This window comes from Neopelma chrysocephalum, unplaced genomic scaffold (genome assembly GCF_003984885.1).
Source record: "Neopelma chrysocephalum unplaced genomic scaffold, ASM398488v2 Primary Assembly neopelma1_97065, whole genome shotgun sequence".
Taxonomy (NCBI): Eukaryota; Metazoa; Chordata; class Aves; order Passeriformes; family Pipridae; genus Neopelma; species Neopelma chrysocephalum.
The window spans coordinates 2,967,801-2,985,530 of record NW_020925707.1 but is presented as its reverse complement, the minus strand read 5'-3'; the positions used below and the strand labels follow the sequence as shown (position 1 = coordinate 2,985,530).

Here is a 17,730-nt window from a genome sequence, read left to right as displayed (position 1 = left end):
ATATATATATATATATATATATGTATGTATGTATGTATGTGCATTTTCATTAATGTAGTTTTAGAATACTAGCAGCCAGGAGCCCCTAGATGCACATTTTTCTTTTAATTGTATAATAAAAACCTACTTAAACAACAATTTAAAGCAACTACAGCTGCTACACAGATGTTAGACTACTGACCCTGTATTTGTAATAAACTTCAGCTTTTCAACTCCAGTTCCTAAAAGAGTTGCTTGGATATGAATTAGTCTTGTTCTCTTAAATATGCAGACAATTAACTCCACTGCCCATCTATAAGTTCCTGATAATCACCAAGCCATTCTCAAAGAGTAACTGGTACCTTTTACTGGTAATTTCTCAAAAGTCTCTGTGATAAAACTGGAAATATAGGTACAGTCTCTGGTAATAACCACAAAATTACAACACATTCTACCCCTCAAGAAGGTTGGTACATCTTGCTAATGTTCTGTTTCACAAGTGTCTCATAAAAATACACTGAACTTCAGATTAATACCTACATAAGAAGCAGTAACATGGAAGAAAACAATTGTGCATCCTTAAGTAGAATAAGGCAAAATTTATTGCTAAAAAGTGTGAAAAACCTGCTGTGGCTTAACACTGTAGTGTTATTACCTTAAAGAATAAATTGTGAGGAAAAAACAATGAGGTAACTTTTTTAAAAGAGAATTCAACAGCTACAACAATTTAAATAAAGAGAAATCAAAATGGGTCTGAAAATTGTAACTAACTCAAAAAGTGACTTAAAGCAACAGGACTACAGTTGTTATCTATGATTTCAGCTTAGCTCTTCCTCGATAGTAAGATTCCAGACCATTACATAATGCAGAAAGTCATGCTGTATCTCATCAGCGCAATCTTACTGTAAAGCCAGTTTAACTGGCCAAAATGGGATCAGCCTACTTTGAGGACAGCACTTGCTTTTTAGTATTTATTATTGACTTATGATTCTCTTTAATAATTGATTTACTTTATTGTTTAATGTAATTACTTATTTTATATGATATTTAATTTTAAATAATTAATTTAGGAATAAGAAATCTCTGGTATATAAACTATACAACAGAGTGAAGAAGCAAATCTGAAATAAATCAGTAAACTCTTACCCCAGTATCTTAGCACAATCATCATAGTACTTCATGGAGTTTTTCACAAAACTGAAGCCATTCACATCACAGACATAGGACTGTCCATTAGCACGCAGCAAATCAAAGCCACAAACTGTTTGCTGTTTTTAACAATAAGGGTTCAAGTAATTTATCACCTTCCTTAGAACTGTTTATTCTAAACAAACTTTCTATTTTAACAGGGTATTCATCTGAAAACATGACAAAAATATGACACATTTTATACTTAGTACCTTTTGTCAGTTCCATGTTAGGTTCACTCATGTCATGCAAACATCTTCCCATTTTTAACTTTTTATCCCCAAATTGATTATACCCTTCCTGCATATCCCTAGCAGTATCAGTGCTGAATGTCAAGTTCACATATGCACAAACTTAACCTTCAAGATTTACAGCATAAGCAATGAGGGGCCTACAAACTCCCCTTTCTGACATAGTTTATAAGGGTGGCAGGCAAGAAATCACAAAAACATCATTAGTACAGGATACTAAAAGATATTTCAACAGATTACTTCTTAAGACCTCAAAGTCCACTTTGCTGATAGAGATTCAAATCCTACAGGCTCCAGAATGCCATCACAGTTACATACAGGCAAGGAGACAGACTGAAAGCCTTTTAATGAAAGGAGGGTTAAACACCTAAGTTTTGAACAAAGGAATCTTAAAACCATACAAAAATGGAAACTAATAAACACTTCAAATAAGGACCTAGTCATATCAATACCAAATTAACATTTAATTTGTACCCACTGTAAATACTGGGTAACAAAAGTTACAAAAACTTTACTGAAACTGTGTTTTGTAATGGTTTTACCATTACCAAAAGGTGTGAAAATATTATGCATAGAATAGATACACTGTGAGCTAGCAAAGCACAACAGCAACATGTGAATTCAGGAAACCAATGCAACATAAGCAACTCATCCAGAACTTTTCAGTACATTAAATGAAGAATTTTTCTAGATAAAAAGAGATGTTTAACTTTTCACCTTCATAGGCACTCTGCAGCCATTACCACTGCTGGCTCTGTGCTCTAAAACCCTACGGAAGTTTCATGTCACAACTAATTAACACTAAATGTTTGATCAGATGGGAAAGTAATCAGCTTACCTTAAAGGCAAGGCACACTTTCCAAGCAATTAACTTCTCTCTTGCATTCAGGATGACTGGATACCTCACTTCTTTTCCTTCACTATCTCGTTCTACCTTGCCATCCAGAGCTGGAGACTTCCGGGCCTCAGCATGAGCATAGTCTGGACCCACTGTATACACCTGAATTGAAAAACAGGAGCTCTTGATTCAGTGTGATTAAATTATGTTACACGTATGAACACATTTTGCTAAATTTATCCCAAATGTGGTAACAACTTCAAAAGATACTAGCTGCTTTCATCATTGAAAAGGTCACACCAAAGTTTCCTCCTCAATGGCATTCTCTGCCTTCAGAGAACATCCATTTGACAGCCTACAATAACACAAGAAGAACAGTCATTATAAAACTTGATGAATTAAAATTAATTTCTCAGTTATGGTGGCACAGAGGTAAAGAATAAGGTTTTCCTCTCAAAAACATCTGCAGAACTTGGAGAATAGGTTAATTTGAGAATTACTTCAATTTACTTATGGAAATCTGGCTGCAGGAATAAGTGATCCTCCTCATTAAAAAAATATTTTTACATTTTAGACAGGACTAAACAAAGAAAAGATCTGCCCAGTTTCAGCAGTGTTATCTCCCCACTGTAATTTTGATGCTCACTGAAAGGAGTGGGGTATATGTTAGAAGAGACTCAGCAGCAGCTGTCAAAAGCAGGCTACAGTCTCTTTAATTAAAAACAAAACTCCAAGCATTGATAAAAAAGTATTCAGCTAAACCAGATGATTGCAAATATCAATTTACTGAATTTGGGCAAGAGGTTGAGTTAAGAGAAGCTGCTGAATTGTTAAGAAAATCTATTTTCTTGTTAAGAAAATCTATTATTTTTTTTCTGTGTTAAAAGCCCACAGCTGCTGCTTGATGACTACACTATAAGTAGTCAAAGAGATGCCACCCCTCATTTGCATCTCTTCATGTTGCAAGAAATGTTTTGGAAAGTTGGTAAAGCTCTTATACGAATGTCTGTCAACTCAAACTAACCTACTGCAAAGTGTTGCACAAAATAAGAATATACATTAGAATACATCAGAATACAAGACTTAAAGATCAGGACTTTTCTGAAAAGATGAAAAGAGCATTCACTAATTGATACCAAGAAGTTGATTGCAATACATAAAAGGGCTCTTTTGCCTAAGATTGGATTAGACCTCACACTCTCTACACCCGCACTTTTTGTCTAAATCTCTTATGCATACTGTAAAGCATTTTTTTCACATGTTTTCAGATAGGCTTAAAATAGCCAGAATGAACACAAAGTAATCTTTATACATGGCTGGCTTAACACCTACTTTGTTATTGCTCTGTTTTAGCATTAAAATTTAGCATTTATGATACCTAATCTTTACATCTGTTAAGAAAAAAATGAACAAAAGAGTGAGAATTATTACAAATAAGGTTAATGAAGGCTATTTTCTTCAACTTTATAAAATTTTAGCAAGTAACCTTTGTTTATTAATAAGCACACTATGATAGTTGATAAAATCTATTTTAATTACAGATTTCTTTGTAACCTTTACCATTCAGACGATATATCTAGGGAGCATCTGTTAGCATGGGAAAGTAGATGCTGCTCTGGCACTAATACAATGCAAAAAAAAAGACAATATGTTGGGTAACAAGCCTCCAGCTGCTCTACATTGCAAGTACTATGTTTAGCCAGAACTCAGCTCTGTGTTTAGCTAGAATCAGAATTACATTCTTTACTAATGGACTCTATTAAAACAATTAAAATTAATCCCTGACACAAAGATACACTATCATCTTTAAAATTGATAAGCTCTTTGATCACTTGATTGTTCTAAATATAAACAAGAACAAGCAGTTTTCATACCTTCACATCAGTGCCATCTGTAGGCATGAATTCCTCATAAATATAGGAACCTGTTTTTCTCACACTGCTTTCAGGTGAATAAACACTGCTTCTGCTGCCAATCTGAAAGACATATTTTTCCATTAAAAATCTCATGGGCTACTGCTTGAGAAACTTCATAACTCCTTACTACAATACAATTGTCCTGAGAAAACACCTTCTGTACCAAATGAAGCAAGATTTTGATTGTTCCCAAAATTCTTTTTGTAAGATTCTTAAAGTGCATTCACAATGTATGCTTCTTTTATCTTGAAGAATCTGCAGTGGCTGACAATCTACTGCAAGAAACAAGGGTTTTCATTCAATCTACATGTTCTCATGATATTAATTCTCTGATCTGCCATTATTCCTAAGCAAGCAGGACATGACAGAATTACTCTGCAATCTTATTAGACATCTACAGCTTTTTGACAGCTTTAGTACCACATCCTCACCTTTCGAAAGAGTCTCTGGCTTCCACCCCCAGCAGATGTTGGATAATAAATGTAAACATTGTGGTCCTCAGCACTAACTGGCTTTTCTACAAAGGGCTTTTGGAAAATTTCTCCATTGACTTCCACGTGATCTTCTCCTTCAATCAAGTTGCATTCTGAAGAAACAGTGTAAAGAACTGAGATGTAATAGCGTGCGAATGGAACAAAATTTTTAAGAGATCTGAATTAATTTTGCAGGTTGAAATAAAAATATTGTATTACATTTTCATTTCTCTGCTCTGTTACTGACTGCACAAAGACCTGATGATCATGTCTGCTGTACCAAGTCTAGATTATGTTATTTTAATACTATGTTCCCAAATCTCTGTTGATTCCTTCAGTGTCAGACAGGAAATAGTCTTCTGCAGATGCCTAAGCTTGGATGGGTGGTATATTTTGGAAGTGTTTTGGAGAATGGGAAGCACTGTTTGTCTTCTTCTTCAGTGCCTTTTTCTGAACTATCAGGGAGCTAGCAGGTGGACGGTGCACATCCTGTAGTGTCAGATGCCCAGTACTTTCCATAGGCTGAGAACTGTCTCATACTATGTGATTCATGCACCCTGCACAGAAGATCCTCTGGTATCAGGGATCAGCAATCTCTTCAATCCTGGTTAACTGCATGCAGAAGCTTTTTATTTCACTTTTGTAGCACAAAAGTGTCCTATTCTCTGATTACACAGACATTTTAATGCAAAATTCCCTTGTCTTAACCTATCATTGCAATCTCTTACTGTTGATGTAAGTTTTCATTTTAGTAGAAAAAGTTGTTTGTTTTCAGCTACACAAAAAATTAATTCTAATTTATGTTCAGAGTATATCACCTGCAGATATGTCTGGAATAGATTTTCCTTACATGGCTGCTTATACTTAGAAGGGAAAGTATTCAATAGCCTGACTTGTTTCTGCCTTCTAAGTAAAAATCACTAATTATTGTGGTAAATGTAACATCATGAATGCTGCTCTCTTTGCTGACATGTTAGAATCTCAGTTTGAGTAAGGAGGCCCTTAATATTCTAGCTGTTCTATGATATCTGTAAGATGTAGGATGTCAGAATCATACTTTTCAGATGCAAACCTGTACTGCCTTTGGCTGGCACAGAGTTCATTTTCTTCCCTGAAGCTCATATGGTGCTATGTTTTGAACTTGTGACCAAAACAAAAGTCTTGATGTTTTCATTAATGCTAAACAGCCTTAAACTCCCTCCTTTTTCATACTGCCCCCCACAACAGTACTTTAAATGCTGGAGGAGAAATTAAACTCTGCATAAATCAATTGTCTAGCCAATGAAATTCAGCTTTCCACTACGTATGTACTGTTCTCCAGTGGAAACAAAAAGATGTTCATAGTTTAGCCATTGGTTTTTTTTACCTTGGGGATTGTTTGGATCACGGTTCAGAACTGCATAGCGAGGAAGTAAAATGCCTTCAGCTTTAAGAATACCATAGACTTCTCTTCTAAAGAAAAGAACAAATGTTGCACAGTAAGCCAGCAAATCCTGTTAATATTTGCATTTTACAGTCCACAAGTAAAGGAGGAGAATAATAAACAATATTTTTTTAAATCACATAGGGTAAGATTACACATATAATACTCTACTTACTAATATAATGCTTTAAGGTCACCGACACAGCTGTACCTTTGCAGTAATCTCTTCAACATCAATAACAATGCAATTTGCAAAGCCAGTCCTTTCCTCTCCTCTCTGGCAGTGCAACAGCAATTTGCACAGAGCAGTTCTCTTGTTAAAGGAGATTGTTAATATGAATGGTTGAAAAAGTTAATACAGAACAGCAACTGAAGGCATCCAAAATAGCAAGTCTGCTCACTGCTCAGGAGTCTCCAGTGTTTATGTATTCAGCTTGCTATTGTTTTATTAATATTTACTATGCATGACTGCAGCTCCAAAAGAAAATTCACTTTCAATAACCACAGGATCTTTGAGCACCAACAAGTTCTGTCAAGTATCCTCTTTTCAGAAAAAAATACCATTAGTAAGTCACATGAATTCTACAATTATAGGAGCTTGTACAGCTATGTACATACATAGCTATGCTATATATATTTTCAGAGTTTAAAACTTTTTATTTGTTAAGCTTTAGAAAAACGTATCACCAAATTTCTAAGCTGGTAAACCTTCAGATGTATCAATATAAAAGCAGCAAAAAACCCCCACACCTGAAGACACATCCCAGGAAATTATGCATACATTAATGAAGCATAACATTCACTGTAATTTTATTTAGACTACTGTACAATTATAGAATCACAGGATGGTTTGAATTGGAAGGGATGTCAAAAATTTAGTTCCAACCCTTTCTCCATGGGCAGGGAAAATACACTGGAACTGTTGCTATACAATAACAACAAATCCTTCCAGTCTTTGACCAAAATAGCTTGCTTTTACAGGTGATCAGTGTTACTTACCTGTCTTGTATGTGATACTGCATATTCAAGTCATTGATTATGAATGGATTCCTGAGTTTTGCATAGGCAACTGCTTTGTCCAGTGGAAATCCTAAAATGTTCATTAAGGTAAATAAATTAAAATCACAAAACAATACCAGTAAATAGTTTGGAACTTAAGCATTCAAGCTTTAAAATACAACTGGAGACTTAAGTGCAAGGATGCTCCCTCAAGTATAGAGACACATCATATCAGTTTAAGACAATCATGAAACTACAGCCTAATTTCTGTAGTCTGCCAAAAGTAGTGTTCCTGTCTTCAGTTCCCTCCTCCTCCTCACTCCACATACCCTCTGCTTCCACAAGGCCAGAACTAAGGCTTTGTTTGAAAATATGATTTTTAAGTTCAGCCTACCCCTCTTTGGTTCACTCCCTGGCCTCACAATAAAACTCAGATACTAGCAGAGATACAGAAACTCAGAGACGCAACACTTCCACTGAGAAAGCAGAATGCCTTCACAATCACTGGACCAAGTGTTAAGTATTTGCCAATGGAACAGCTATTTCAATATCATGTCAGATAGGACTTTCTCAAGCAATGAAAACAGTATCATTTCAAAAGTTTGTATTTTAAAAGTCAGTTGTATTATAGTAACAAGACAAATTAATCACTTGCTAGGAAAATACAATAAAACTACATGATAAAAAAACATAACCCTCAAATAGCTTAAATAGTTTAAATGTCAAAAGTATTTATGGTATCATTAGAAGATTTACCTTTAGAGTGAAATGAAATGAGACAGTCACACAAAGGCCAGTTTTCTACTGGCTCGTTCAAGATAACATCCTCTTCAAATATCACCACAGTTATATATTTAAACATGGAAAGGCGCTCAAGAATTTCTTTCATTGGTTTGGACTTTGATTTCTTAGCCATTGAACAAATCCCAACTGCAATTTGTCTTTCTGGTGGCTGAAAAGGAGGTGGGGGGGAAGGTAAAATAATTATGCTTTCTTAGAACACAACAGGGTTTTAGCAGCACAATGCCAGAGCAGATATTTTCCATTAAAATTCACCTAATACTAACCTTTAGTTTAGTACTTAATCAGCTAAATTGCTAGCAGATAACAAAATGCAGCATGACAGCATATCACATGCATCCTTATGAAAAGTGCCTCAAAAAGGAAACTGTTTAATAGCTATATACTACTTTTTGTGAGTATTATATCAGGAAAAAACAGACACGATCAAAATCTAAGTCAGAAACGTCAAATTGGAACATCATCATACTTACAGATTACTCTAAAATTAACTAGCAATTAATTTTTTAACTATGTAAGTTTTCTATGTCTACTTACTAGTCACAAGGCTTCTCATCACCTAATATTACAAGTCAATTATGAACAGGAAAACTAGTGAACCAGAAAATACTATTCTAGATTTCTGAACTCTTTAGGGCATAAACAGTTTCACCCTTCTTTAGTATTCTCTATATTTACCTTCATGTTAAACCTTCAGTAATTTCATTCCCCCAGGGGTATTTCTAAAGGCAACAGCCAAACCACCCCTGTTTAAAGCAAGCAAACAAAAAACCACAGAACAATCCTTTAATTCAACTTACTGCTTTTTTGAAACGCAGCCAACTACCTTCCCTTGCTAAAACAAACTGACTGAATTGAGCTGTCTGAGCTGCTAATTTTGCACTACTACTCTGCATTTCCCGGAACAGGTTTAGCAATATTGTCTTGAATTTAAATTTTTCAGGCACGTTTACAATCAGTAAAAATTTAATCTGACTAGTCCCTAAAGTGAAATGACTAAAAGAAAAAGTGAAACACAGTTAAAATAATGGCATGACAACTCACGCATAATAAAATTAAGAGTTTGTCTTAAAGAAACCAAAAATTGGTGAGCACCGTGGTAAAATGCAATTCAGAACACTCTAGGAGGATAATAAACAAAGGTATAGCTTCAGATTAACTTAGCATGTACTTCCTATACACCAAGACAGGGAAGAACAAACTAAAACATGAAAAGTAATCGTGAAGCAGTTGACAATACACAAAAGAAAAATTCTCAATAATTTTTTGCTACCAACTATCCAAATAAATAAAATGAAGGCTTATGCCATCAAGTTTGTTCCCAGAATCCAAATCAAGTCTGCAAAGCAGGCACAGAAACCTCAGTTGCCTTGAAACTCTGTATTAAAATCAAGCACATCTACTTTAAAGTTCAAAGTATACTTAATTTTCAAGTGAGCTGTATTTCCAAACATTACTGATAGATTATTATCCGAATATGAACAATTTCTCCATTTACAATACCATTTCAGTATTAAACTTATGTGAGCTTTTGCCATTTCAATGAAAAATAATGCTAGAGAACACACAGAACAGTACACAGGTGCCCCTAAAATACATACAGAGTCATACTCTTCCTCCTCGTCTTCCCCCTGGTCATAGAAGTGTTCATAATCTGTCGATCTGGCTGAATCCAATAATCCTTCTCCATCTTCTCCACCTACGAAGAATCTAGGGGGATCATTCTCCGTTGCATTAACTGACATGGTTACAAGATCTATGGAGATCTACATAGAAACTGCAGTCCCTCTGGCAGCCGAGATACTGGGCATGTTTCCCGCTGACCTGGGAACAATAATGTTCCTGCTTCTCGATGCTGCTTGTGCGTTGTGATCACGCTGTCTACCAGGCACTGTTTAACTGGTATCATCTGCTCATTATTGGTTTGAGTTGCTGCTTCCTGAGATGATACAACTTTTTAACCTACAAGAAACATACAAACAAACAAAAGAAAAGACACATCTGATAAACAGATATAAAATAAACCCTTCTCGTTTAGAAAAAGTGTTTGGACATTCACATACGTATGAGCAAAGCATCAGAAATACAACCGTGCAGACTACACACAGTCTACACTTTTACAGGTGTGTTTAGAGCAGGGGAATAATTTCAAAATTGGTATCAAACTACTGATGCAGAAATTTTAAAAATAGACAATATAACTCACAGAAGTAAAAAGTGGCAAATGGATTTTTTTTCTTAAGAAGGGTAAGCTGCAGGGTATATATTTTATGTGAAAAATGAACAAACAAAAATATTTTCCAATATTTAACTCACTATCCCTGTCATCATCTGTTTTTTCCACATAAATTTTGTGAACAAATGGCAAACACACAAAAGTGCTAACAAAAACTATAAAGCCACAATTAGGACTATTCCTAAATAGAAATCTAATCTTTCAAAGCCTGAGTGAATCTTCTCTGTGAAAGCAGAATGTATGTGACAGCTTGATGTTTTCTTATTTTCAACAAAGCACTGTCTTGTTTTCACAGTGAAAAATTAATAATTACAGAGATGTACACTCACATTGCCTTCTGCCAAAAGTACTTCTAACCACTAACATATCAGTGAAGCAGACACATATTGTACCCTTTTAACCCGCCGTGTAAAAATAAAATATTGGCAAAATAACTTGTACACAGAAACAGAGACCCAGAGCTCAGGCATCTGTTGTTTGAAGTAGGTATCTGTTGCTTTAAGTTGTACATGGCTTTATAACATTAATTAAAATGCATCACTACTACTTAGAGAATTAACAAGCAGTTACTTGCTTAGAAGCTCATCTGATCCAACGGCTTTAGATTAAGTTGTTTATTAGTCAGATCATTACGCAAGGTGCCATTCAACAATGATGTCTCAGCAGAACTGAATTTGTCTTTAAATATCGGTCAAAATTACTTTGGCTGTCCTATGAACTAAGTGAAGCAACAGTAAATTCCCAGTGGGGATCAACCACTCAGTTTTCTGCTAACAAAAAATTACTTTCCCTTAGAATGTGAAACTGCAGCTGTTTGCCCTTTGGGAAAAAAGAACAAAATGAAATTTCAAACACCTAATTCATCTGGCTCCTGTGAGAGTCAGGAATTGGGTGTTAAGGTAAATCAATCCTGTTTATGACAGGATGACAAAAGTGAGCTTTCCGAATCCTGTTACTAGCAAGCTTCAGAAAGGAAGAAGTTATTGCCAACATGTACTGGCAACCACAGAATTTTGTAAAGGTATTAAAACCAAAAAGACCCCCCAAAAAAACTCTGGTAAAGCCTGAAAACTAAGTTTAATAGTTCCTCTTGCATCAGCTTCCCTCCCATGACCCAAATTCTGTACACTGGAAACAATTTTCTTAATAGCTTTTTAAAACCTGAAGTTTTGCCATAAAGAAGGAAGAACAATGACCTGATGCAGACAAGCAGGAGGTCTTAAAAATAGCTTTTAAAGCTTTCTTTCCCCTACCTCTTCCTATAGTGCACTTTGTGAGGGCAGTAGAACTTGTGAGGTTTGTGTGCAATTAATAATTAGTTATTTCACGGGCATCTCTGGTACTATCCAAGTCTGTCTGACCCAAAAGGATTACTTCTCAAAGGAAGTGGAAACCATACAAATAGATTGAAGGGAAAGCACAACATATTTGTCTACAAATGACACAAAGCTATAACTTGACAAGCTTAATTCCTTAACAAACCTATCTGAAACTCAGTGTCCTGCTACCTTCCTCATTCATCAATCTGGAGACTGTTGGTGTTACTGGTGATAAGTGCACTTGTGTGAAGAGAAGCTTCACTTGTGGAAAAGAGACTTTGAACAGCCACATAACACGTCCATTCCAAGCAAACTATTTTCTGCAAGATTAACATTGTTCACCCATCTGAAGGAGGATGAATAACTAGACTGCCACTCCATGCTACTGTCACTAGGCCCCTGGGTATTCATACAGTTTGTGAAAATAACACCAAAGACAAAGGATCTAGAAAAGATACTGACAATTTTCAGTCTTGTAAGCTACTACCTGAATTCACTGAATTGCATATAAACTGGCATTCTGACTTCTAATGGTGACCAGCTTATCTGTCCAACAGCAGATGCTGTAAGCTACTGTCATTAGCATAAATTTGTGTCAGGATATATTTAAGAAATTAGCTATTTTTTAGAATTAATGCTTTCAGAGATAGTTCCTTCCCTCCAAATGCTACAGTAAAAATGAGATATCCTCTCCTTTCTTGCGGTTTGTGAAATACAAAGAAAACAAGAAAAGAGACAAGTAAAGAGAAATACCAGAGCAAGAAAAACACTAGAGCAAGAAAGTGACTGCAACTACAATGAACAACTTCCACAAGTCTCCCAAAAACCATCTACAGTTATCTGACATAAAAAATGCAGTAAGACTGCACTTGAATAAACACATGGGTTTCAACTTGTACACCAAGGAGAAATAAAAAATGGCAGAGCAAGAAGATGGAGCTGCTTCCTGCTTCAGAGGTACTGTCAGTGCTGATAGGGTAAGCTTCTAGTACAGGATGTCCTATGCAGAATTCCATCTTGCTGCCCCTGGAGCAGGGAAGAATCTTCCCAGCACCATTTTTCTGTTTTAAGAAGTGAGCAGCAGTGGCAATACAAGGGCAGAGACACTTTGCATTAGATCTTCTCGTACTTGGTGCGTGAGTACAAGCCTCAGACGGTCAAGGTCAGAAGATAACGTGTTTGCCTCAACCATGAAAGACTGTAATGTAAGCAAGATAAAACCCAAGGCTTTGTGCTGGAATTTACACTGACCCACTTCCAAAGAGATAGCAGTAAGAACGTCCAGGCAGCAATCTCCTACCGTGCAATGACCTCTCCAGGTAAAATTAACTAGACTATGTTCTCTTCAAACTTTACACGAGGCTTCTGTTTTACAGCTCACAGATTTAAAAGTCTTCAATGATTTTGAGAAATGCAGTGTTGCTCCTCAAAAGGATTTTCAATGAAATGCATGGCCTGCTCACAACATGATACGCCTTATAAGAACTCCAATGTTCACTTCAGTGCTGCACTACAGACTTTACTTCTAATAGAACATTTCTCCATTTCCACAAGAATATTCTAAACGAATTCCACAAGTATATTCTGAGAGAATAAGCCAAAACATAGACCTTGGTAAGTGTTAACAGATATACCCGCAGTTTTTCTGTCCCCATTCCACATCTTTCAGCAGCTCAGGAATCCAGCCTTTGTGTTTCCCATGTTTACTTAGACCATAAAGATTAGCATTCCAGTAACTGTCAGCAACAAATCAGCTCAACACAGCAGCAATGGTCTGAACAGTCGTGAAAAAGGGGCTCAAAGTTTTAACAGCCACGTTTTGAATATTAATAAAAATACAAACAACTCCTGTACAAACAGAACATTTCACCAGATTTTCTTCTGTGTCTTTACAGCTGTCAGAAGAACAAATATACATTGCCTCTACTGCACACTAATGGAAACTAAAGGGAACAAAACTGGAGTAAAAATGCTTCTCATCTGCTATTTCAAGAAAAAAAAATCCAGCACATCATGCAATAAATAGCTGTAAAACACAGCCAACCACTCAGGAAAACAACTTTTCAAAATGCCATTATATCATAACAACTACAAAACACTTAGTGAGATTTACATTGTGGAATTTTAACAAACAGGTAACAGTAGAGGAATCATAAGTGTTGCTCATCTGTTACATGATTCTGCACATATATATACATAACAGTAACAAAACAGACCACTCCCCCGCACTTCCTTATTGCTCCTTTTAAAGTTCCATTTTTTACCTCTGTAGACACATTCCAACTGCATCCCTTACCAGCTTCCTCCAATTTAAATTAGGAAGTTAAACCCCAAATAATGTTAATAGCAATTTTTCAGGTGGTCTCAAGTGAGTTGAAAAAAAGTTTTCAACATTTTCCTGCTAGAACCACTATAACCTAACATTTTCATTAACAGTACATTTAACAGCAAAAATGTTTGCCTCGCTCCTGTTGAGGCATTTCACCCATTCTGAAATTCTAATTCTGCACCATGATTTATGGTGTAACAAACCACCAAAGATAGACAGTTTGTTGGGTTGCTGGTGAAGCAGGAAGTACGGTGACAGGGCAAGGGGGAAGCGATGGGAGACAGTGAGAAGAAAGAACCAGTGGAGTCTGAGAGCTGACAGCACCAACAGCAATCCAAAGTGCTCTCCATGGATATGTAACACCTTTCTACAGATGACTCAAGGAAACTTGATAATACTTCAAACTTAAACATGAGATTTTAGAACCAGTAACGAGAGCCCACACTCAAGAACAGCATTTCTTCAGGTCTGACAGACAACCAGGAAGAGACAGGAGCGCCAAAAGGCAGAAAAAGAGGGAAAGAATGCCAAGACACAGAAGCTGCTGAAGAGAGCGCTGTGAGAAAACCATACTTGACCTGTTTATTGCTGTACCTTAAACTGCAAAAGATACATATTCTCTCTAATTTAAAATGTCTGCTGTGTCATACAGTCAATTATAAAAAAATTAACATTTACACATGGATGTTGTTCTGTTCTACCACACATCCTGTGAGATGCTGAGTGGCAGCTGTCAGCCCATTACTTAGACAGACTAAATTTAAACAAATTTGTTGAGCAGCTCTATCCCAAAGAATGTTACAGTTACGGCCTGATAATACTTTTGCACAATAACAAAAAAACTCCCAAACAACCCAAACCTCAACAAAAAAACCTGAAACAAATCAAACAGTAATCACAGAAGATACAAAGGGATATAAAGGTTTCCAATAATTACTGGAATTTATAAGGTCCAGGTATGCAACAAGAAGCTGAGAAAAGCCTTCTGCTCTCTTCACTAAACACAAACTTCAACAGCCTTACAAAGTTTATCACCACCTTCTGTAACTTGGCTCTGCTCAGTAACATCAAGCAAGTAACTGCGCTGATGTACAAAAGAAGAGGCAAGAAACAGGTTAAAAACAGGTAACAAAGGAAAAAGATACATTACAAAGACCAGATCATACAGCATTACAAAAACTGCTACAATCCTGCAAACAAACATCAAGCTCTAGATTTCACTATACGCTAACATCATGAAGAATCTTCCAGAAGAGAAGATGAAAACTAGCCTTTATTTCTTGCTTTCAGCCAGGCATTGGTTTCTCCCTACAAGCCAAGCACAGCCCTCAGACTGAGCGATGAAGAGCCATAATCTATGCAAATAACAACTGTGAACATATTAAGTTCCTTCTGTCTTCAGAAACACCACAAATATTTTTTATAATGCTCCAAAAGCATTACTACATAGTAGTTTATGTACTCCACCAGAAAAATTACAGCAGTTTCCATTCTAAAAGAGACTACCCACCTTTCTGTTTCAGTTTACTGAGACCTGAAGACACATTCCTAAGAATGAAGAAGAGCCACGAGCCTTCCTTGCCAGGTAAGTGCCTGCATTGAGTTAACTAGCAGGATGTTGGTAGTGGGTGAGCTGCAGGGGGGGTGCAGGTGATGCTTCCGTGAGAAGACATGAGAAGCTGACCCTGTGTTGGACAGAGCCAGTTCCACCCAGCCTCATGATGGATCCGCTGTTGCCCAAAACTGAGCCTGTCAGCCACCACTGGTGGTGCCTCTGCTATAACATATTTAAGAAAGGGTAAAAAATACTACACAGCAACTGAGAGCAGTGAGAACAACTGAAAGAAACAACTCTGCAGACGTCAAAGTCCTTAAGGAAGGAGGGGGAGGAGATGCACTAGGCATACAGATTCTCCTGCAGCCCACGGAGAAGAATCACTGGAAAGCAGGTGGTGTCCCTGCAGCCCATAGAGGTCCACAGTGGAGCAGATATCCACCTGCAGCCCACAGAGAATCCCATGCTGGAGCAGTGGGATGTACCCTAAAGGAAGATGTAGCCCACAGAAAGCCTATGCTGGAGGTCATAGCAGCCCATAGTCAGAACACATGGACAAGTATGCTGTTCCAGGCTGGAGCCCTGTTTTATACAGGACATCATATTCAGTGCTCAAGTGGTTCTTTATGAACAAATAAATTTGTATATTAGAAAAGTTATGAAAAAATGTGTCATTGTATAGTTAAGAATCATAGAATGGTTTGGGTTGGAAGGCACCTTAAAGACCATCTAATTCTAACCTCTGTGCTGCAGGCAGGGAACCTTCCAGTAGACCAGGCTGCTCAGGGGTCCCATCCAGCCTGCCCTTGAACACTTCCAGGGATGGGTCATTCACAGCTTCTCTGGGCAACCTGTGCCAGTGCCTCACCATTCTCTCAGCAAAGAACTTCTTCCTAATATCCAATCCGAATCTTTTCTCCTTCAGCTTAAGCTCCCTCCTCCTTGTCCTATCACTACAGGCCTTTGTAAGTCCCTCTCCAGCCTTCTTGTAGTCTCCCTTTAGGTACTGGAAGGTACCCCAAGGTCTTCCCAAAGCCTTCTCTTCTCTAGGCTCAGAAGCCCCACTCCCACAGCCTGTCTTCACAGCAGAGGTGTTCCAGCCTCTGACCATCTTCATAGCCTCTGTACCTGCTTCAACAGATCCACGTGCTTCTTATGTTGGGGACCCCAGGGCTGGATGCAGCACTGGAGGTGAGGTCTCACCAGAGCAGAGTAGAGGGCAAGAATCTCCTCACTTTTCCTGCTGCCCACACTGCTTTGGATGCAGCCCAGGACATAGCTGCCTTTCTGGGCTGCCCATGCACGTTCCTGGGTCATGCTGAGCTTCTTGTAAACCAACACTCCCAAATCCTTCTCTTCAGGGCTTCTCTCGATGCATTCTCTGCCCAGCCTGTATTTGTGCTTGGGATTGCCCCAGTTCAGGTGTAGGACCTTGCCCCTGTTGAACTTCAGGAAATTCACACAGGCCCACTTCTCAAGCCTGTCCAGGTCCTTCTGGATGACATCGCTTCCCTCCATCCTGTCAAATGCACCACACAGCTCGGAGTCATCAGGAAACCTGCTGAGGGTGCCCTTGACCCCACTGTCAACATCACCAACATAGATGTTAAACAGTGACAGTCCCAGTAGCAACCCCTGAGGAATGCTGTTCTTCCTGGTCTCCACTTGGTCAAGCTGTTGACTCAACACTTTGAGTGTAACCATGAGCCCACTGAGTGGCTCATCTGTCAAATTCACACCTCTCCAGTTTAGAGACAAGGATGTTTCACAGGACAGTATCAGATGCTTTCCACCAGTCCAGGTAAATGATGTCAACCCACCAGAGCACTCAAAATGTGTTTTCTGGGAAAAAAAAAACCCTCCTGCACTGTTCCTCACACTCCATCTTCAGCAGTAACATAAACATGCAGGTGCTTTTACACACACTCTTTTCAGCTTGGTGGTGAGGACACACTTCTGATAAACAGAAAACAGGCACTTGAAACCACTGAGACAGGAGGGAACAGAAACAGTCTTTGTCCTATTCCAGTCAACTGTTCTAACCATTAGGCTACCAATCCAATTTCATTTTCCCAATGCACCATTTTCTGGCATTTCCTACTGGAAACAACTCTGGTCAGTGTTATTTGGAGGTGCATTTAACATTCCTTTAAATTCTATGCAGCTAGGCTAACTGACTAGCTGCAGTGTCCTAAATCTTCTCCTGGGGACCTAATTATTTTCCAAGAACTCTGCCACCTAAATTTTTGTGCCTTAAGTAAGACTTCAGTCTGATCCTCCATACTACAGTAGCTCAGGGGACAGATCTCCTGAGAAGAGTTGTACCTTGCCATGTGACAAAAGCCCACCTGGTAAATATCGCTCTATTACCTTCAAGATAGAAAGGCAGGTATTTTTACTTTTTTAAACTGGCAAACTACTAC

General features: G+C 37.7%; 1 protein-coding gene across 13 annotated transcripts in view; it reads right to left on the bottom strand.

The window, feature by feature from the left end:
• The window catches only part of PPIP5K2 (diphosphoinositol pentakisphosphate kinase 2), a 49,642-nt gene that overhangs the window by 30,065 nt on the left and 1,847 nt on the right, over nt 1-17,730 (bottom strand). For all 13 annotated transcript variants that reach the window (XR_003532236.1, XR_003532237.1, XR_003532238.1 and 10 more), the window contains exons 2-9: nt 9,470-9,830; nt 7,824-8,019; nt 7,068-7,158; nt 6,012-6,097; nt 4,604-4,758; nt 4,131-4,232; nt 2,257-2,418; nt 1,126-1,247 (exon numbers count right to left, since the gene is read on the bottom strand). Coding sequence is in view for 10 of the 13 variants with exons in the window: in XM_027671278.1 (XP_027527079.1) it covers nt 1,126-1,247; nt 2,257-2,418; nt 4,131-4,232; nt 4,604-4,758; nt 6,012-6,097; nt 7,068-7,158; nt 7,824-8,019; nt 9,470-9,613 (1,058 nt within the window). In the remaining 3 variants the exon portion in view is untranslated. The remainder of the gene's footprint in view (nt 1-1,125; nt 1,248-2,256; nt 2,419-4,130; nt 4,233-4,603; nt 4,759-6,011; nt 6,098-7,067; nt 7,159-7,823; nt 8,020-9,469; nt 9,831-17,730) is intronic.